We start from the raw sequence: 20,584 nt of genomic DNA on the forward strand, positions 1-20,584 counted from the left end.
TTCTTGGTTCATCCCGTCACTTCTGCAATGACACCAATATTTCTGCAGTTCTTCCTGGGGAAAACAGTCATATTTAAGAACTTTCTCCTTGCTCCATTCTTTCTTTTCATCATCTCTGATTCGGGTGCTTTCTGTTTCTAATGAAGGAAGTACTTTAAAGGCCTTCCTCTTTTTATTCTACCGTCCCCCAAGACTTTCATGGGGAACTTCTGAAAAGTGAAAGAACTCTTAAAGGCACATTCATTTTTCTGGTGCTAGGAAAAAGTCCAGATTTTGTCATGTTAGGAGTCGCCTGTTTCTTTTTGCCTCTTTCCTTTTTGCTCCTTATTCTTCACATGGTTCTGTCGAGTCATTCCAGTAGCCGCATTCATACAACACTGAAAACTACCCTGTGTCTGTTTCCATGATGTGGGGACTTTTGCCCAAATGGAACCAATGATTATGTGGTTACCCAGGTAGCTTGGTTTCTGCACTCCCCGCTCCATCCTCCCAGCCTCACCACATACCCCAGCAGCCCCTGCGAGCAAAATCCCCCTCCTTCCCCTATTCTCGCCTATGGACTGCAGCAGCCTCCTCCTGATTGGTCCATTGTGGTCCTGAGGCGGTTCTCCCCTTCACTCTCCCGAGAGCACCTGTAACTGCAGCGCTTCCCAGCCACTCCAGTTCCCACTGAGATTTCTATTACGGGAAAATAAGCAGTTTTGCTGCTCTTCCCCCTTCTCCCTCTCTGTATTTCCACATTGGCTCCCTGCTTACACAGTGACACCAGAGAGATGGACACATTGCTAGGCCAATGGGAATAAAGTGAATCATGACATTTCTGTTGCTAGGGAGCTGAGGGGAGAAGACACTGAAGGCTAGAAGTGGCCACTTACATGTCCACTCTTGCCAGGGGACTCTATGATGTTTCCATACCAACAATGATAAAATAGTGACCCTGGGTCCGGATGATTGGAGAAGCCAAGGGGAAGGGTGAAACCAAGAACAGACTGTGGATTCTCTCTGCGGTTTCAGAAAACTAATCCGACCATGCAGGAACTCTGGTACTGGGTCCAGATGACACAACAGATCCACCATGGGGAAATCTCACCATGCCCTCTTTTGACATAAGAACTTACCCGGTGTCTCTGTATTTCAGTCAGCCTGGTTTGGAAAGTGGCCGGAAAGCAACGAAACTCCCCAAGCAGCCCTCAGCGAAATCCCCTGGTGTGCTGAGAAAAACCTTGATCTACATGCTCTGCATTCCTGCTCAGGCAACAAGATCTGGACTGGCTACTACATGGTCAACACTTTAAAAAATGGGGACGTGGACATACATTTGCCATCACCCACAGTATCGCCTTAGCATCTTGCCAGCCATACTTTGCCCACAGCCAGGAGACTCTCAGCTGCCACACTTGCGGCCTTGGCTCCCACCCTCCCCTCCCCATCCTGTCGGTCGTCTTTAATCTGGACAAGAATTCCACGTGGGGCCAAAAACTCAATGGATTTTTCTGCCATCAGCCCAACAGATTTCCCTCTGTCTCCCCTCTGCTGAAACTGACTTGTATGGAGTTTATCCAGTGCACAGATTCTCCTTTTGTGGTGTGTTAGGTTGCTCAATGGTGGCAGATGGTATATGGAAAATGGAAAAAATTGAAATTTATGCAAACGGTGCCATGATCTTAAAAATTATTTGTGATTTTGCAGAAATGCACACGTTCACAACCATGTCTGTCTGCTATGTAGCCTCACATTAATATATTCTGTTCCTATCGGTATCCTTGTCAACATTTCACCAGACAACTTCATTTCACTGAGAAGAGTTATACTGCCAATTTCATCTCAACTTCCGCTCTTCTGGAACAAATTGGCACATTCTCTATTCTGAAGAACCACATTGATAAATTATTTGAGATCCAAAAGTGGTTGAGAATATTGGATTGGAACCCAGAAGATTTGGGTTTCAGACTCTATTCAACCGTGAAGCTCATGGGGTGACTGGGCCAGTCACTACCTTTCCTACTAGCCTACCTCACAAGGTTGTTGTGGGGAGGATAACATGGGCAGGAGAACCCTGCAAGCCACCCTGAGATCCTCACAAGAAGAAGAAAGTCAGTATATAAAAGTGATACAGTAATAACAAGAATAATGTCTACTAGGTTAATCAAAATAGGGTGCAGAGAAGATGGATGTAACCAGAATATTTGTAAGAGGGGACTATACTTCTGTGGGTTACATCTGTTTGCACTCTTGCAATTATTTGGACTTATGCAAGAAATACGGCACCATTCGCCATTGCAAGTTCCTTTCCTGACATTGCACAAGTGACGGAATCTGATAAAGAATAAACAATTTTTTTCCTACTTCAAAAAAAATGGTGTTTGTGTATACAATCTGCCAATTCACTACAACAGAATTGCATTGGGCTTATCAAGACTAGAATTCCCAGCTTCACACGTTCTACACTGCAGGCTATGCTCCAGAAACATGTACAGACATGCATTTCCAAAAGCGGTGCCTGAAGATGCCAAAGGTAAAACCCTTCCAGAAGCTGTGGAAGGGAAAACCACGAGCTGCACTCAAGGCAGTGTGAATTTTGGCCCGAAAGACCTGAAACAAGCTGCTTGACTCCAGTGGATGCCACGTACAGGGCAAGTGCATTTCGGAAGGAAAAGCCAATTCAGGCATGCGGATTTCAAGAACTGGATTCATTAGAAAAGCTGCATGGGGAGGGGCACACTAACTCCCCCCCCCCCAATATACACACCTTTATTTATATCTCACCACCTTTATTTATATCTCACCACCATGGCCTCTTATGCACGAAAAACAGCTCAGGTTACAAGGAATTTGCACTCTGCATGTCAACAGAGTGCAAGACGAAGACGACAGCAGGTGGGGGGGAAGGGAAGATGGCGGCGAGAAAAACCCCAGCCCCTAACATGGCTACCAAGGGTAACGATTCCTTCCTGTCTTAAAACTGGGTGATCATTTATGGCCCACGCAAAATCCTTCTGTGCAATTTTCCCATGCGGGAGATACTTGGAGAAAGAACACTATGACACCCAGCATCCTGCCTGTAGTTCTGGCTGTCCCTGCCTCTAAATTCTGACACAGACCCCAAGTTCTTCTGCTGAAGCTGGAGTTTAAAATACCTGGAAAACTTTCCATGCTCAGGCGGACATGCCGAAAGAGGACAAAGTGCAAGCTTCTAGCAGCTGCACAGCACACATTGTCTTCAAAGGAAGGAAGACAGGAAAAAGATCTCCAACAAAGCTCTTAACCCAAATAGGGGGTTTTTTGGTAGATTAAAACCTTCGTTCACCATTTCATCTCAAACTTCCCCAGCACAGTGTGTATGGGCAAGAGATGTCCTTTATTCAAGCGGTCCCCTTTCTGTTCCTCCCTTAGAACACGCAGCCCTGGCCGTCCTTGTTCTTCTGAATTTTCAGAAGTGAACCAGTTTGCAAAGCGGCTTCCACCCTTTCTGCCCCCTTACCCAAAAGGTCGCTCAGTGTCTCCACACCGTTTTGATCCTATGGACAAAGCGTCTGCCAGGAAAAAGTCGCAAGTGGCTTAAGGAAAAACATGAAAAAGAATACCTCATGGTCCCATAGAGATCCGGAAGCAATGGCTGATTCTTTGCACCAGTTCCTGCTTCAGGCCTAACTGTGCAGGGTGTGTTTTTTTTAACCAAAGACTTGCAACCTCTTTCTTGGTTTCCTCTGTGGTTTGGCAATATGCTAATACATCCGCTCCCCAGCACACGTTCTCATCAGCAATAAAGCAACACCATGCATTTTCAGCACTTCACCTTTTTAAAAAAAAATTTTTTAAGAAAGAAGCAGGGTGCATGATGAGTGCAAGGGATTGGTTGCTCATGCGAGAGACACGCAAGGAACATTCAATTAGATGTCCCCATTTGCTACTCCAAAGAGTAGAGTTGGAGTTGATATGAAGTCCGTTATCATAGACCTGAACGGAAGCTGTGCAGGACACGCCTCCTCTGTTCAGAGAAGGGCACCAAGGGAAACACGAGGGCAGACAGACATTTTCACTGGGTCAGGGCAAGTGAGCCTCCTCTACCAGGTTATGGTGCCCTGGGAAAGTGAGGCTCAGGCCCCATTTCTCTGTCACGTCTGCTGGGCAAATCACTCTGTTAGCCTAGCCTACCGCACAGGGTTATTGTTAGGACAAAGGGAAATAACCATGTGTGACCCCTAGTGTTGCTTGTTGGAAGGTGGGGTAGACATGTTGTTTGGTAATATGGAGTGGTGATATGAGGGTGTGAGTGGGTTTGGGGTTTTCCACCACAATTTCATTGTTGCCTCGATGGCTTTTTGAAGATAAGGAAGCATATAAAATATACAAATGCTAATAAAGAACAATAAAATGAGATGAGATGAGATGAGATGAGATGAGATGAGAACTTGGCCTTGGCCTGGTGGTTCTTCATCTCCCTTTAAGCATATCCAACAGTGATAACTTGTCTGTGTCCATTCCCTCTTGTTAAAGGAGCAGATATGAAGGAACAGAGCAAAGAAGAGCATGTACAGAGTGCCTCCCCATTCCTGCTGAGGTATTTGAATTGGTAGCTAGCTGGAAAACAGTGATGGACGGATGGATGGAGGGAGGGATGGATCTGTGAGATTACTGAAAGCCAAATCACTGGGGACGTAACATGCCAAGTGGTGCTGCAGCTTTTGTAAGGTGGAATTAAGAGAAGCAAGGGGTTTCTTAATCCTTTCCTCCAAAACTCCTGCATCGTTTTAAATCTTTGATGCCTTAGTAAGGCTGGAAGACTGCTGAGAATCTTGACTCTGCGGCTGGGGAGAATAACTGGGAAGAGAGAGCCAGTGTGGTGCAGTGGTTAAGAGCGCGGGACTGGGACTCAGATGATCTGGGTTCGAGTCCCCGCTCGGCCATGGAGCCAACTGGGTGACTTTGGGCCAGTCACAGACTCTCAGCCCAACCTACCTCGCAGGGTTGTTGTTGTGGGGATAAGATGGAGGAGGAGAATGATGTCAGCTGCCTTGAGCCCTTTGTAGGAAAAAGGCAGGATAGAAACCGGAAAATAAATAAATAAATAAATAACCTGGGAGACATTTGCAGAGGAGAACCAGCTGGGGGAGTCTTAAAACTTTCCACTCTTGTCCACTGATTCACCTTTACAACCACAGGTGGGGTCCTCCGGTCTTACACACAGTTGCTTCCTTTGAAGAGCAGCTTCGTCCCAGGTTGTCATACGGAAGAGAACCCTGCCCTCCGTTTCTTGGAAGCCCAGCAACAGCTCAGCCCATTTCCAAGGAAGCCTTTCACCAGACACGGCCGCTACATTTATCATCACCCTCAGAGCCAGTGAAAATTTCATCACGTCCAAACATTCCTTTGCCCTTGTCCAACATCAGCAGGTACGTGCAGGGGCATTTCCCATGCCATCGCCTTCAGAGAAAATCTGCACTACTGAATAAACAGATTTTTTTTTTTTTTTTTAGAGAAATTGCTTCATGCTAGGGCAAGATGAACAAACAAAGAAAGCCATGTGCATACTTACCTGATCCACTCCTGGGTTTCCCTCCAAATAATTTATTCAATCATTATCATTTGCCACCTTTTTCCTGCAAAGAACTCACGGGCAGCTACAGGGTGCCGGCGATGTGTTCAAGTCCCTCACTCCATGTCTCAACTCAAGGGTTCACTTTATTATTTTTTTTTTTTTATTTATAGCCTGCCTTTTTCCTACAAAGGGCTCAAGGCAGCTTACATCAATCTCCTCCTCCATCTTATCCCCACAACAACCCTGTGAGGTAGGTTGGGCTGAGAGTCTGTGACTGGCCCAAAGTCACCCAGCTGGCTCCGTGGCTGAGCGGGGACTAGAACCCAGGTCATCTGAGTCCCAGTCCCATGCTCTTAACCACTACACCACACTGGCTCTCCACACTTCCAGTCCCATTAAGTCTCAAGTCATCGCAAGGCATTTTTGAGTTAAGTCAACTTTAACAAAAGAGAGGGGGTGAGTTGTGTGTGTGGGAATGGGAGAGTTGTAAACCCCACTCCCAGTATTTGCACCTGCATTCTCTCTGCATTGAAGTCTTTCCCATCAATCCTGATTTATTTAAACAAAGCTGTGCTGTTATTCAACTTTATAAAGTTTGCAATTTAGAAAAAAAGCAGTTTTCCTGACATGATTGGCCCCCAGCCTGGCACTGTTATCCTCCCTGGAAACACACAGAGCAGAAGCAGGAGAAGCGTTCCTGAGCTTGTTACCAAGGAAAACAAAGTACTCCAGAAAGAGCTGAAGCCTTCCCCCTATACTGGTAGTCCCCAGGTTACGGGTGAGTTCCATTCCTGAGCACATCCTTAAGCTGAATTTGTATGCAAGTCGGGTCACATGAGTAAGCTAAACGTTTGTCTTAGTAGATGTACATATTTTACCTTTCTATGCAAATAAATACTTAAGGAAACACTTCCAAGTTCGTTAAAATACCTTAAGCACAATACAGCATTGTAATAATGATAAAAATAGAGTAATAAAGTAGTTATCATAATAAAGTAACTACAGGTGCTGAAGAGAGGAAGAGAGAATATCTGTGTAAGTATTATGAGCAGAGACAGCTGGAGCCAGGGGTCAGACTAGATGGCCCAGGAGGCTCCTTCTGACTCACTCTGCTTCTATCTATGTATTGTATTTATTGTATTCACGTGCTGCCTTTAATTGCCTTTAGGAAACCAAGCCAGTAAACCTGTTCCTCTCCAATTCATCCTCACAACGACCCTGTGAGGTAGGTGACACAGGGAGCCCAGGTCTGGCCCAGAGTCTCTTAACAGTTTTCACAGCTGAGTGAGGATTTGTACCTGCATCTTCTGAGTCCCAGTCCAGCCCTCAAATTTCTATGCCACACTAGCTCTCAATCATGCAGGTTTCCCTGGCGCCTACATCTGTATGTATACAGGAACAGGGATCTGTCAAGGTAGATTAGATCCGAGTTCTCATTTTAATACCACCAAACTCTTTCCAGCTGGGCTCTCCGTCAGACTGTGAGACTCTTCCACTCCCCTGCACAGAAATCCTGATATATTTCCATATGCCTCTTTTCAAATGTACCATTATTTACACACATCTCTTAAATGCACACATTTGAATATAAATTCTTCGGCTGAGAAAAGCAGCTTCGGGTCCAGTTTTACGTCATATCCATGATTCGTGTGCAGATTTCAAAGACAGGTTTTTCCCTTTATGCATCCTTTCCCCAACTCATCCCAAGCCTCAGAAACATGTCGGTGCCATCGGCAACAAGTGCGCCCAGTTCAGACTGGGGAGGTGCAACTGGCGTGGAATGCGAGCACAACCAATTTCTCTCTCATTTCTGAATGTGTAACTCGGTAGGGCAACTCGTCACAGAGAGATGGCGTGGGGAGTGTGTGTGAAGATGGCTCCCAAATCAGGCAGCTGGCTCCGACCAGCTGTTTGCTCAACCCTCTGCAAACAGAGCACGCACTCAGCCAGGGGTGCTGGGGTGGCACTCCTCCTCCACCAGCCAGCCTCATGCCTGCACTTTGCTCTTAACTGGCCTGAATTGTCTACAAAGCCTTCCTTGTTAGCCTGTCATTGTTCCTCTCGCTGGCCGCCTCCGTGCATCACGCAGATGAAAGCTAAGCCTTCACGGGTGGCAAGGAGAGCCAAAGCGACAAGTTATTATGCCCATCTCATACAAGAAATATCACTGCAAAGGGAACTTGCGTGCTGGAAAGCCCTCTCGGTAACACATAGTGTGCTCTAATTTTAGGCAATTCTCTCAGTCACCAGAGAGTTTGTGGCACATACAGCCAAGCCCAGCTCAGTCAACTGACTTTTTTATCTCCATGGCTGCAGGTCATATTATCTCATGAATGAACTGTTATGTAGGTCAGCAAAGAGCCATCTCCTAATTGAATGCACATTTCAGCACTGGCATTCATGCCCCAGATAGCAACATTCCTGGGAAAAGAAGCAGCATTCCTAATGGGGAGGGGGTTGGGGGGTGTCAAAAAAGCAGTCTTTTGGGGAAAGTGTCTGGAGGGCAGCTGGATGGATGGGTCACTCTAAGACCTGCTGCACCCCAATATTCTGAGGATACAAGATGCCATGCTCTCCTACGCATTCCTGGTTGGAGTCAGAATTAAATTACATCATGTTCAATGGGGCTTACTGTCCAATAAGCACATTTGGAATTGAATAGGGATAGGTGAGCATCTTTGAAAAGGACATAAGGTTTGCAAATGCCTTCCTATTCAGGAAGTGGGAAAAAACACCTTACATGTGGGAAAAAGCAAAACTGACGGATTTGTCTATCCTGAAGACTGCAACCGCCATTTATTTTATATTACTTTTGGTTTAAAAGACATGGTGGACATTTTAAAGGGCCAGTCATTCATCCTAGTTTTGCAGAGGGAGAGAGATCACAGCAGGAATCCCTAACAGAAAATTCTGCTACCAAACCACAGCACACAGGACTCTTTGGAGGAAGCCATGGAGATTATATCAGCATAGGCTAGCATTTTAGTTATGTGTTTTTAGGGCAGACAGAGGAAAAGAGGATCACAGAATCCTAGAATAATCAAGTTGGAAGGGGCCATGAAGGCCATCAAGTCCAACCCCCTGCTGTTGCAGGACACCACATTACACCATCCCACTCAGATGGAGATTCATGGAGGGTGTATCTATCAGTAGCTATCATCCCAGTGCAACCCACATTTGCATATCCCTCCCAGTTCACAACCAGTATGCCATCAAAGGGTGCTCCCTTCATTTTCCGCTTGTAAGCTTGAGAGCGAACGTGCACTCGGGGCATCCAGGTTCCCATTCAGACCCGAAGCTCATGGGGTCACTTTGGCCTGTCACTCACTCTTGGCCCAAGGTAGTCACAGGGATGTTGTGGTGAGGATAAAATGGATCTAGGTAAGCTGCCTTGGGATCCTTGCAAAAAGAAAAAAGAGGCAGGAGATAAATGCAAAACATAGAAGCAAAGCGAGTCAGAAGGGGCCTCCCGGGCCATCTAGTCTGACTCCCGGCTCCAGCCGGCTCCGTTCACGACATGCCCACCACGTGGATGCCCAGCCTATCCTTGAACACCCTCACCGATGGGGCCTCACCCATCTCCCCTGGAAGTCCATTCCACACCCTCAGGGTCCTGACTGTCAGGAAGTGCTTCCTGGCATCCAAATGGGACCTTGGCTCCCTGAGCTTGGCTCCCTTGGAGCACGTCCTGCCTTCATCTGCAGGGCAGAACAGGTCTCTACCCACCTCCGTGTGACATCCCCTCACATACCTGTATGTCGCCAACATATCCCCCGAGTCTCCTCTTCTCCAGCCTGAAGAGACCCAGTTCCCTCAGTCTCGCCTCATACCCCACACCCCACACCCCAAAACAACAACAACAACATTGGCCATTGTGGGGAGCAGAATGTTGGCCCAGAACAAAGATTGGCATCCTAGCCCTTTTCTCTTTCTGCCCTTTCTCCCTTCCTCCTCAGCAGGTTACCATAAAAAGGACAGATCACTCCCTCTGCACATGTGAACAGAGGGCTCTTGAAATTAGGCTGATGAAAGAAAGAAATTAGGGCAGGGGCCTATGCAAACCTTTGCTCTGTTTCAGTGAGGCTCATCGTCTTAGCAATTTTGTGCACACTGATCTATAATTAACATTCACGATACAGGTGGGAAATGACCTCATAAACCAACGCAAGCATCAATGTCATTCTCAGTGAGGGTCGTTCCCAAACTCACAGCACTGAATTTCAGCCCATGAATGTCGGCATTTTAAAATAGAAAGCCTTTTTCTGTGCTTAGTCTAGTTCAGGACTGAATCACCAGGGGCACCGAGTCCCATGAAATTGCTTTAAAGGCGGGCTTGACTCTGAAACAGCAGCCAAAATGATGGTTTAGATTCCATCCTATTCTGAAATTGCCTAGTCACGCTTGTATTTATATTGTGCTACAGATCCAGGCCTTTAGGGAGTGTTCCACATACAGTTTGCAAAAATGCTTAACTATGCCATTTGTTGATTTAACATCACCACTGCCAAGACAGTGCCAAGAATTCGATTGCTTTAGCATTTAGAGTCAGCAGAAGCCAAGTTCAAGTGCTAAATGATTCCTTTTTAACAAGAATTAAAGGAACTCCTCCCATTCTTCAATGCACACCTTCATGTGGTCATGGGTTTGAGGGCACCAGAGAAGCTGAGAGCCTTACTGCCAGAAGGCCAATGACTAGTCTGGTCTTCTAGCTGGGTCACCCAAGGTGGAGTGGTCAAGTGGGAACACCAGACTAAGATGCAGCCACCCTCTAAAGGAATAGTTGCAGAAAAGAAGGTCATGCCAGCGTAAGAGAATGGGTATCTTGAGCAGAGAAATGGGGGCAGAGAAACTCCCAAACGCAACTGGGTAGCAGTAACTGAAAGCCACTGCGTCTTTCACAGAGAACAGCAGACTGATGCCCAAACCAACTCTGGCATGTACTGTGCAGAAGAAAACAGTATGATGAAACAATCCAGAACGAAACAAGAAATTGTGCCAGAAGACGACACTCTTAGGCTAGGAGGCACTACTGGGGAAGCGCAAAGGACAAGGCCAGTAGCCACTGATGATGCAACTAGAACAAAGCTGAAAGGAGTCTAACAGCCGATATGTGCAGAAACGAAGGACAATGGTGCACAATGTGTACAACTGGAATCTCGGAAATATGGATCAAGGCAAGCTGGAAACCACAAAGCAAGAAATGGAATGTTGAGACGTTACAGAACTAGGGCTGTGCGAGTTAAATTGGACTGGAATGGGACATTTTCGGTCAGACAAAAACAAAACGCTTCAGCCAGGAAATGATGAACTCCAAAGAAATGGAGTGGCTCTAATACTGAGACAAAGCATAGAACAGGCGGTCAGGGACAGCACATACAATCTGACTGAATTGTATCCACTGGAATTTCCAGAGAGCCTCTCAACATAACCATCGTTCAAGCCTAGGCTCCAACAGCAGATGTCGAGGAAACTTTTAAGCACACACCCCAGAGGAAATGGATGACACACCAAGGCAAGACAGACTGATAGGCACAGGTGATGGGAATGCAAGAGTGGGACACAAAGCAGAACCGGCTGTTGCGGGAGAATTTACCCAAGGGGTCAGAAACAAAGCAAAAGAATGACTCACGGAACTCCGCAACTCATCTATTTCTTGCAAATAACATGATTCGGGCAACCAATCAGACAAATGTACACGTGGACATCACCTGATCAGCAGTCAGCCACTCAGCCGTGAAGTTCACTGGATGACTATTGTTAATTATATTCTTCTTATTATTATTATTTCATTGCTATACCACCCCACAGCCAAAGTTCTCCGACCTAGACTATAGGGCAGTGATAGACTGCTTACCTAATGCACCTTGCAAGGTTATTGCTGTGAGGCTAAAATGAAGTGAAAGCGGACTGTCTAAGCCACCTTGGGTTCCTTTATTTAGAAGCACAGAAACAGAGCAAGTCAGAAGGGGCCTCCCGGGCCATCTAGTCTGGCCACCGCTCCAGCTGGCTCCGCTCACGACATGCCCACCATGTGCATTTATTTATTATTTGATTTCTAACCCACCCCATTAGCCACACAACAGTAAAACCTTGCAAGAATATAATATAAATGTAATGTAATTATAATAATACAAATCAGGTAGACAATGTAATTGGAAGTAGAAGACAGAGAAGCTGCATTCTTGCTGCCAAACAAGACCAGGGAAAGACTGCGGTAGCTACCATGAACTCTTAATATCAAAAATCAGAGTCAAAGCAAAGAAAGATCACTAACAGAAGCACAGAGGCAAAATACTTCCTGAAATGACATCCCTGCAGAATTTAAAATCTACATAAGGAACAGATTTGCATTAGTGAACTCAGTTGACTATGAACCAGAAGAATAATGGACTGAAATAAAATAAAAATCATAACTACAAAAAGAATTATCAACAATGAAGAAACTGAAATTGTGAGCGGTTTTGCATAAGTTGTCTCAATCATCCATTCAAACAGAGACAGCAGCCAACAAATAAAAAGTCTTAGATCTGGAAGGGCGGCGATGGAAGAACTAGGAAAGACCATCAAGTGCTGGGATGTTTCACTGGAGACCAAGGCCTCAGTCATTCACACAAATGTATGGCCAATCACTACATATGGGTGTGAAAGCCAGGCAATGAATAATGGTGTCGGAAGAAAATTTATGTGTAATAAACAGGGTGCTGGAAGAGAGTTTTATGAATACCCTGAACTGGCAGAGAGATGAGCAAGTGGGTGCTAGATCAAATCAAACCTGAACTTTCCATGGGAACAAAAATGGCATAACTGAAGCAGTCATGTTTCAGGCACATCGTAAGACAGCAAGCCTCACCGGAGAAGACGGTGATGCTAGGAAAGGTGGAAGGCAGAAAAGAAAGAGGGAGACCAGCTATGAGATGAACTGATTCCATCAAGGAATCCACAGCCTTGAGTTTAGAATTGCTGAGCAGGGTGTTCAAGGACAGGTCATTCTGGAGAACATTTATCCATGGGTTGCCCTAAATCAGAGAATACATGACGGTACATAACAACACTCAGAGAAACTCACGAAAGCCAGGCCTATCAAAGGATACTAGCGGCGACATGCCAAATTGAGCCTCCATCGATGGAGGCAGTGTATCATATTTGTGAGCTTCCACAGGGTGACTGGCAGGTCACTGTAGGAAAGAGACTGTGGGCAAAATAGTTTCTCGTTCTCATCCATCAGTATCTTTTTAGGATCACCCATTACCTTATCTCTAGGAGCCCCAGAAAGCTTTGCCGTTGTTCAGTTGCAAAGTTGTGCCTGACCCTTCAGGACACCATGGGCAACATTCCTCCAGGTTCTCCTGTCCTTCATCATCCCCTGGGGTCCACCGAATCCCACACCCAGCTCCCCAGTGACCCCATCCAGCCACTTCAAGCTCTGCCGTCCCTTTCACCTTTGGCTTTCAATTGTTCCCAGTATCAGGGTCTTTTCCAATGAGTCTCTCCTTCTTGTAAGGTGGCCAAAGTCTTTTCCACGTCCCGGACAGCTCAGGGACATGGAAAACTGTCTCACCCATGATTTGCTTGCCCATGTTTGTTGCCCCGTGTTATTGACTCTGACTGGCAACTGATCTTCAAGTTCTTGAGGAGAAGCATGTGATTCTTTAATGGGAAATAGCAGTAATTGGGCATGGACTTTCTCCACTGAAAGACCTAGAAATGTACCAGGAAGCAATGTTCTCTTCTCTTAAAAAGCATTCGAAGCAAAATATTATTCTAATAGTTGGCAACATTTGAGCTTCAAGCACTTTCTTTCTGTTTCCACTAAACATTTAATCCCTGGAGAGCACCGATCTCAGCCAGGGTTTCCAAGAACTAAGAAATAAAAACAACCATACTGGAAGCATTACTTCTTAATGTCAAACTTTTAAAAAGAAAGCAAGAAAGAACACTTGTTTACAACCAAAATTTCTACCCACCCCTCAAAAAGAGCTGATGCAACCAACGGCAGGTGCTCATAGGCTTGCACTGGAATGGGAGGGGGGGGGGGAGAGAGAGAACATGGAATGGCCAACAGATCTGCCATACTGAATTGCAGCCATTTCCCTGGCAGCAAGTTCTCTTGAACTCTGTGGATGGGCATATACATTACATACATTGCAATGTACGCCAGTGCTGCTTCTGTCTGTGTGTCTCCTAAGGAAATAGCACTGGCTGGCTATTTGCTACTGGGCCATGTTTAAAGGGGTTTTTTTTCTAACAGAGGTGTAAAGCCTTGAACAACGTGGGACCAGCCTGTCTTCTCCCTTACCAGCCTGCCCAATCACGATGGTCATCAGAAGAGACATTCCAGGAGGTTCCATTGGAGCTCACATTGCAAAGCATTTATCTTGTGATCTCTCTCTCTCTCTCTCTCTCTCTCTCTCTCTCTCTCTCTCTCTCTCAACCTGTTGATATCTGGCACTGCCAGCGTTCCCTTTATTTATTTCAATAAGACTTCTCTGACTAGCCAGCTATGTTTTTATTGGTATGATCTAATTTTATAGGTTCCATTCTGAATTTTAGTCATCATTTCAACAATATACTCCCCTTTTGACTGTTCACTGCTCTGATATTTGACTGGATGCAAAGGGGCACATAAATCTTTGAAATAAATCCATAAAATGCCCAAGAGATTTGATACAATGCTATGGTCCCACTTTCATTCATTTCTGAATAGACATCTGTGTTGTATGTAAAAAAAAATCTCTATATGATGGATTTAAACTTGCTAAGTGAGAGTATTCACTCTTGGCTGCTTGTCAGTTAAAGCCCCTGTCCACTCTCTGAACCGTTCTGAGGTTCCATTCTTGCTGAAGGGCATATACAAAGTCTTGCTAGCTGGATCAAATCCATCTAGTCCACCCTGCATTCCCTTGCAAGAAACCCAAGAAAGAGCCGGCACACGTTGGCCCATCAGAAATTGACCAAGCACGTTCTCCACCACCTTTCTGGTAGGTCCATCCCAGAACAGGATGAGGCCCTGGAGGAAGAGCAGAACTCTACTGTTGGGCATGGTATTTCTGGGCTTCAGGGTGCTAAAGTAGATATGGACAACCCTCCCATGGCCACAGCCCTGGAAGAGGAACTACATGAGCAAGCAGTGACTCTGCAAGAAAACAAGCGTTTTTGCTATTGAATTGCACCATTTCTCCATTCCAGCGAAACAAAAACAGCCCAGTCTCAACCACCTGCCTCAAATTAAGGGCTTTTCAAGAATTTTGTTTAACTCCGCAAATCATGCAACATGTCCCATTCATAATCTGAATGCAAACAAGAGGTTCCCTTTCAGGAAACTGTTGCTATTTCTGGAACATGTGTTTGCATTCAAATGACGGACACCCTTTCTTAAAAATGTGCATTTTTCAAAAAGATTACATTTTCACACTTTAGCCATGGAGGACATGTGCATTTGGCTGCACTCCTAAAAAAATGAGTGCTTCCCACTGTTCAAACTGCACACTTTCCAGAAACAAAAGCAGAGCGACATTGAGAATGGGAAATATGGCCAGCTGAGTTCCAAGGTGATGCACTGAGAATCTCAGCCATCAGAAAAAATGATGGTTTGCCATCCCTTCTTCAGATCTGGGGCAGTGCAGGTCCTGAAAAGAGCTGGGACTCAGGCCCATGGGACCTGAAAAAATAATGTAAAAAGAGTATATGTATAAAGTATACATATACATTTAGTATATGTTAAAAAGAGTATATGCCATAAGGTCTCTCTGTTTGTGGCAGGTGTGCGTGTTTAAACTACCCTCCTTCTAAGGCTATATGCATGGTCAGGAAGAGAAGCGTGTTTGATTTCAGGAAAAAAAGTCAGACAGAAAGATTCAGTGGGGAAGGGGCTGCAGGCAGTGAAGCCCACAAGGGCAGCAGTCCAGCGGGATCAGATGAGAGCTCCTCAGGGCCCCCTGTACCTTTATTTCACCAGGCACCCATGGAGAGAATGGCAGTGGGCCCCCCAGAAATTCAGGGCTCCCAAGGAAAGATGTGGGACATGACCACTTCTCCAGGAGCACCAAAGCCACTGAGCGTGAAAGAGGTGGCACAGCCATGGGATCCCGGAGCTGATTGGGGATCCGTTGGAATGAGTGCAGCAAGAGCCACTAGGATGGTGGCTGGTTTGCAGGATATGGGGAGAGGCTGAGGGAGCTGGGTCTTCTCAGCCTGGAGAGGAGGAGACTCGGGGGAACCTGTTAGCGACATGCTGGTAGGTGAGGGGTGCCACATGGAGGTGGGTCACGACCCTTTTTCCTCTGCATTGGAGGGCAGGGTGCGTTCCAATGGAGCTAAGCTCCAGGAACCAAGATTTAAGGTGGATGCCAGGAAGTACTTCCTGATGGGTAGGACCCGAGGGTATGGAATGGGCCTCCACAGGAGGTGGTTGAAGCCCCAACAGTGAGGGTCTTCACAGATAGGCTGGGCATGCACATGGAAGGCATGTCATGAGCGGTGCTGGCTGGAGCTGGGGGTCAGACTAGATTGCCCAGGAGACCCCTTCTGACGCGCTTTGTTTCTATGTTTCTATGTAACTGGAAATGCAACATCTGTCTGGCTGCATGAGATCACCCAAACATCTGAAGACCCTTCTCAACTGTTCTATAGCCAACCATACTGTTACTGGACTCTAAAACTTCAGAGCACCCGTGGGAGACTTCAGACCCAAATCTTCCCCGGGGATGGGGGCCCTTGCACAATCAAAACAAATTAATTAGGGAGAAGTATAGATATTTGGTGCTACAAACATATGGAGCTTTATTTTATTATTTTAATGTATTGTTGCTGGAGGAGCTGTTGAATCATTACAAAGCCTGTGGTTTGAAGCCTTATAGTCCAGGAACTGTGTGATTTCCCTTGCATGTAAGCGCAAGCTTTTTATGTGTTTGTGTGTGTGAACACAAGCCTATTAGCCTAGCTCATTTCTACCAGTGTATTTCTTGGTTTTCTATCCTTCCTTTCACACTAAGCTAAGCTCTGCACGGGTTAGGATAACAGGAATTTAGAGAGGAAATAAACCCAGCTCTCTAAAATATCTGCAGCTAGTGGAATTTTTACAACAGGAAAAAGTAGAATGCTTTAATTGTGCCTTACTCAGTGTAAAACCTGCTCTTGGCAGCCTGACTAGAATAGGGGAAAGACCCAAGTCAGAACAGTTGCACTGGGAAAATGCTAAGGATGCTAGCAGGTGAATGTGCAGGACATGTGCTTTTGGCTGGGCAAATATAAATCCTAATAATATAATGGTTTAAAAATAAAATGATTGTGATTAATTAGTTCATTGTCTATAAGAGTGCAAATGTCTCCAAATCATCCCACTGGCTTGGCATCCATTCAGAAGAAGACCAAGAGGCTGGAGAAAGTCTGCTACAAAATGAGCCATTGGGTAGAATCCTGCAAGCATCTCTCCATGGATTGCTGTAAAAGGCTGGAGAAGTAGAAATGCGGGCAAGATTAAAGGCATGGGTCTGGAAGCATTCTGCTGGTGAGATACACCAAGCAAAACAAGCACTGCAGATCCACAGCAGAGTCCCTGCTCAAATTGTCTCAAGAAAGTGAACTCGGTTTCTTACAACATGGAAGAGCAAAACCTCCCATGGAAACTAGCCCGAGGAGGAGCAGATCACCACTGTGGGTGACCAGGCTAGTTAATTTATTGTATTGTTTTATGATGTGGGTTCTTCTCCCTCCTTGTGCCCAAGGATCATGCCCAGGACCTGAGATAGCTCATGTCGTCTTATGGGGAGCTGTCTTCTAATGATCCAGGTTACTTGTCAGTTTGACTTAGCACTGTGTGCGCTCCGTGATCTCAGGATGAGGTCTTTCCCATCACCTGCCATCTGAAATCTTTTCAGCTGGGGATGTCAGGGGACTGACTTTGCCATGCAAACCACCAGCGCATGTAGGGTCGAGCAAATACCCCTCTTCTCTGTCCGACTCACGAGAATTGATATGAAAAAGGTGGGGAGAATGCAGGCACTTTTCTGCATGCAGCATCAGAGGGGAGTGAGTCCTGTCTCAGCTGAAGCAGAAGCCTCTGGATGCCTCTTCTGGGACGCCTGTTTGGCGCAACTGTGCCATGACGCAGTAACAGGCCATGTAGTTTCACGGGAGGAATGGCAGCTGCTGACCAGCGGCTTCCAAGGGGTGCCCGCACACGTGCCGAACACAAGCAGTGGTGAAGCAGGAGACCAGGGTGTGAATACCTTCAATTTTCCCTTTAGCCCCCACCCAAGCTCACAGGGCCTCTGACTGTAGCAGTACTGATTCTTTACACATCACCCCAAAAGGCAATACTGGTCTTAGGAAGGAGGTATCAGAAGGGAGGCTGGGTTGGTGGCAACGAAAAGAGGGGCCTTCTCTGTGGTGGCCCCCAGTTGGAGAACAAGCACCCCACAAGGCCCATCCAGCGCCAAATTTGTTATCTTCCAAACCCCAATTTAAGACTACCCTCCATGCTGAAGCATTTAAAAACAATTAATGGCTGTAACGGCTTTAGAGAGCTTATGTCTGCAATGAACTACTTTACTGAATGTGTTTGACTTCTGAAATGGTTTTTAAATTCTGGGTGCCTTGAATTTTATGCTGCTTTTATCATGTCTGTATTGAGCTTCATTATTTCTTTCTTTTCTCTATCTTTTTTTACCCATCATTATTTCATTGTTCTTAACCACCCAAAGAGCTTCAGCAAGTGGGTGGTATCACAATGAAATGAACAAATAAACAAAACATGAGAATGTCTGGCAACTTGAACAACTTGGCACTGCCACAAAATGGCTGTCAGGGCAGGTATAGCATCGGGCAAGTAACTTCTCCAAAAAACTGAGCCATGATCCACTGAACAGCTCCTTTGGATCCACAGGTTTCTGCCCCAAAGGAAATCAATTTCATAGGAATTCCCTGTTCTTTTACTCTTCCAAAAGTAAAGATTTGGTGGACACCAGATTTCCTGCACCTATTTAGGTGAAGTACGTTCAGGCATAGCATAGCATAGCTTCATAACCATCTTATCTGCAAGGCTTAAGAAAGTAACCCCTGAATCTACAACCAGTTAGGTTCCGACTGTCCAAAGCATCTGCAATCAAACAAGCAAAGAAACAAGCCCACTTAGTTTAAAGCCATGCCCACTACCCAGCTTCATGATTTGAGTTTCGACAGCCCTGATGCTGCAGCAGCAGTGGGTGATATCCAGAGGGGAGACAACGTGCAAAAGTTTATCTCGGGGAAAGGAAAAACCAACCCCCCGGGTGCCTGCCGTCGGCGACGAGAGCATGGAGCATAAAACGATTGCACCGAGGGTTGGGAAGGGAAGAGAACGGTTCTAGTTTTCACCAGCAGCATCTTAAGGAATGCCATGCTTCTCTCCCACCCACCTCACTCATCTCAGATTGCTTGGCAGGATTTAAGGAATTAAAGCCACCAAAGAGAAAACATTTTGCCCAGGGGCAAGATTTCCAGGTGCCTTGTGTATCCTTCCATACATCCTCTTCCCCTGTGTGTCCCAGACAGCTGTTATCTTGAAGCGTGTAGCACGGCTGCAGCGAGCGTTCCTCTTTCTAGTCAGCTCTGAGCCATGTTTTCAAGGCTTTACAATACCCACAGCATGGCAGAAAGAGGGTGCGGATAAAGACAGGGGGAGAGAAGCCAAATTCACATGGGAAGTGTGTTTTTCACGTTGTTCCTCCGATTTCGAAAAGGCAACGCTTCAGCCAAGGCGGTTGCTCTACGGAGATTCATGCTTCTCCGAGGAAGAGGCCGACCGCTCCCCTCCTGCAACGCACATTCAGAGCTCGCATTCATAAAAAAATAAACACTTTGCAGCATTATCGTTCCTCGTTCCTGGGAGATCCAAAGCATCCACATTCATTGCTTAATTAAGAATCTGTGCCTACGTGAGGAGGTTAAATTAGCTGAATTCTCTGGTGCCAACCAAGTGGGTTAAATTACTTGCTGGACCAGGGTGGAAAGAACAGCCTAGGAGGCTGCAGTGCCCTAGATGTTAAACTGCAATGACCTTAAAAAGGAGAAGAAAAACACCCCAAACACCAAATCCCACCCCACCCCTGCACTAAAAGCCAAGCTTAGATTAGGTTGTCACTGTGTTCTCTGGATGTTCTGCAACTCAAAAAGCTTTCAGAGGCGGCCTATTAACTTTCCAGGGAAATATATATATAAAAATAGCTGCTATTGCTGAATAAATTACAGACAAAGGGGGGCAATTTGCAGGAAACGGAACATTAATGTATTTTTAATGGCTGAGCTAAGAGTACGACAGCATTCAGTGTTTTAATTCTAGTACATTAGTAATGCTTGTATACATTAGGTTCTAATGCTATAACGTCAAATGTGGTTTCTGTGCTGAAATAAGGGGGTACATTCACTAAAGCGCAAGCTTTTATTGTTATTTTTAAAAGCAGAAATCCAAGGAGTCCCTTTCCCCCAAACCATTTTGGGAAAATTTCAAAAATGTTTTCTCTTTTGCATGCCAAATCAAAGGCATGGAAGGAAGAAGCCGCAATGATTCCCTTTAATATTGTCATTTGGTTATTAAAAAAAATACAAAACCTAGAAGGTTTTTTTTAATGCTTTCTGCACACCATCTCTCTCTTCAGATCTGTTCTTCCCAGCATGAGGCAATCCTATTAATTCCAATTCAAAACATGTTCAAGCCTTTTTTATATCTAAGGTACAGTCCTATGTATGTTTAAACAGGGGGGAAATCTAAACATGCATGGGGTTGCACATTTAATTGTTAATTAAATAGATTTAATCAACTGACAACTGAAGGTCTATCTATTGATCTATTAGTTAGTCAATCATCTCCATCCTAGCAAATTTATCAGATGACATTTGTGCATTACCAAAAGTTTGGTGTAGGTGACAATATTGGTGAATGCTGCCACAGTCTAAAAGCAGAAACCTAAGCCAGCCTAAGGATAAAGCAAGGCAGCTCTTCCGTTCTGTCTCTTCAGTTCAGCTCTGTCCATCCACCCTCACCAGTCAACCCACCGAAACCTGACTTGA

General features: G+C 45.6%; 1 protein-coding gene across 24 annotated transcripts in view; it reads right to left on the reverse strand.

Moving 5' to 3' along the window:
- CELF2 (CUGBP Elav-like family member 2) overlaps window positions 1–20,584 on the reverse strand; it is a 543,991-nt gene that overhangs the window by 254,688 nt on the left and 268,719 nt on the right. The window contains exon 1 of one of the 24 annotated variants that reach the window (XM_044428112.1): window positions 3,585–4,912. The exons of 22 other annotated variants lie outside the window; for them this stretch is intronic. In XM_044428112.1, coding sequence (XP_044284047.1) covers window positions 3,585–3,589 — 5 coding nt within the window. In that variant the 5' untranslated portion in view covers window positions 3,590–4,912. Of the gene's footprint in view, window positions 1–3,481; window positions 3,547–3,584; window positions 4,913–20,584 lie in introns of those variants that run through there. One more of the 24 variants, XM_044428135.1, reaches the window with a different exon arrangement.

The sequence above is a fragment of the Varanus komodoensis genome, unplaced genomic scaffold, assembly GCF_004798865.1.
Source record: "Varanus komodoensis strain SLA01 unplaced genomic scaffold, ASM479886v1 scaffold1, whole genome shotgun sequence".
Classification (NCBI taxonomy): Eukaryota; Metazoa; Chordata; class Lepidosauria; order Squamata; family Varanidae; genus Varanus; species Varanus komodoensis.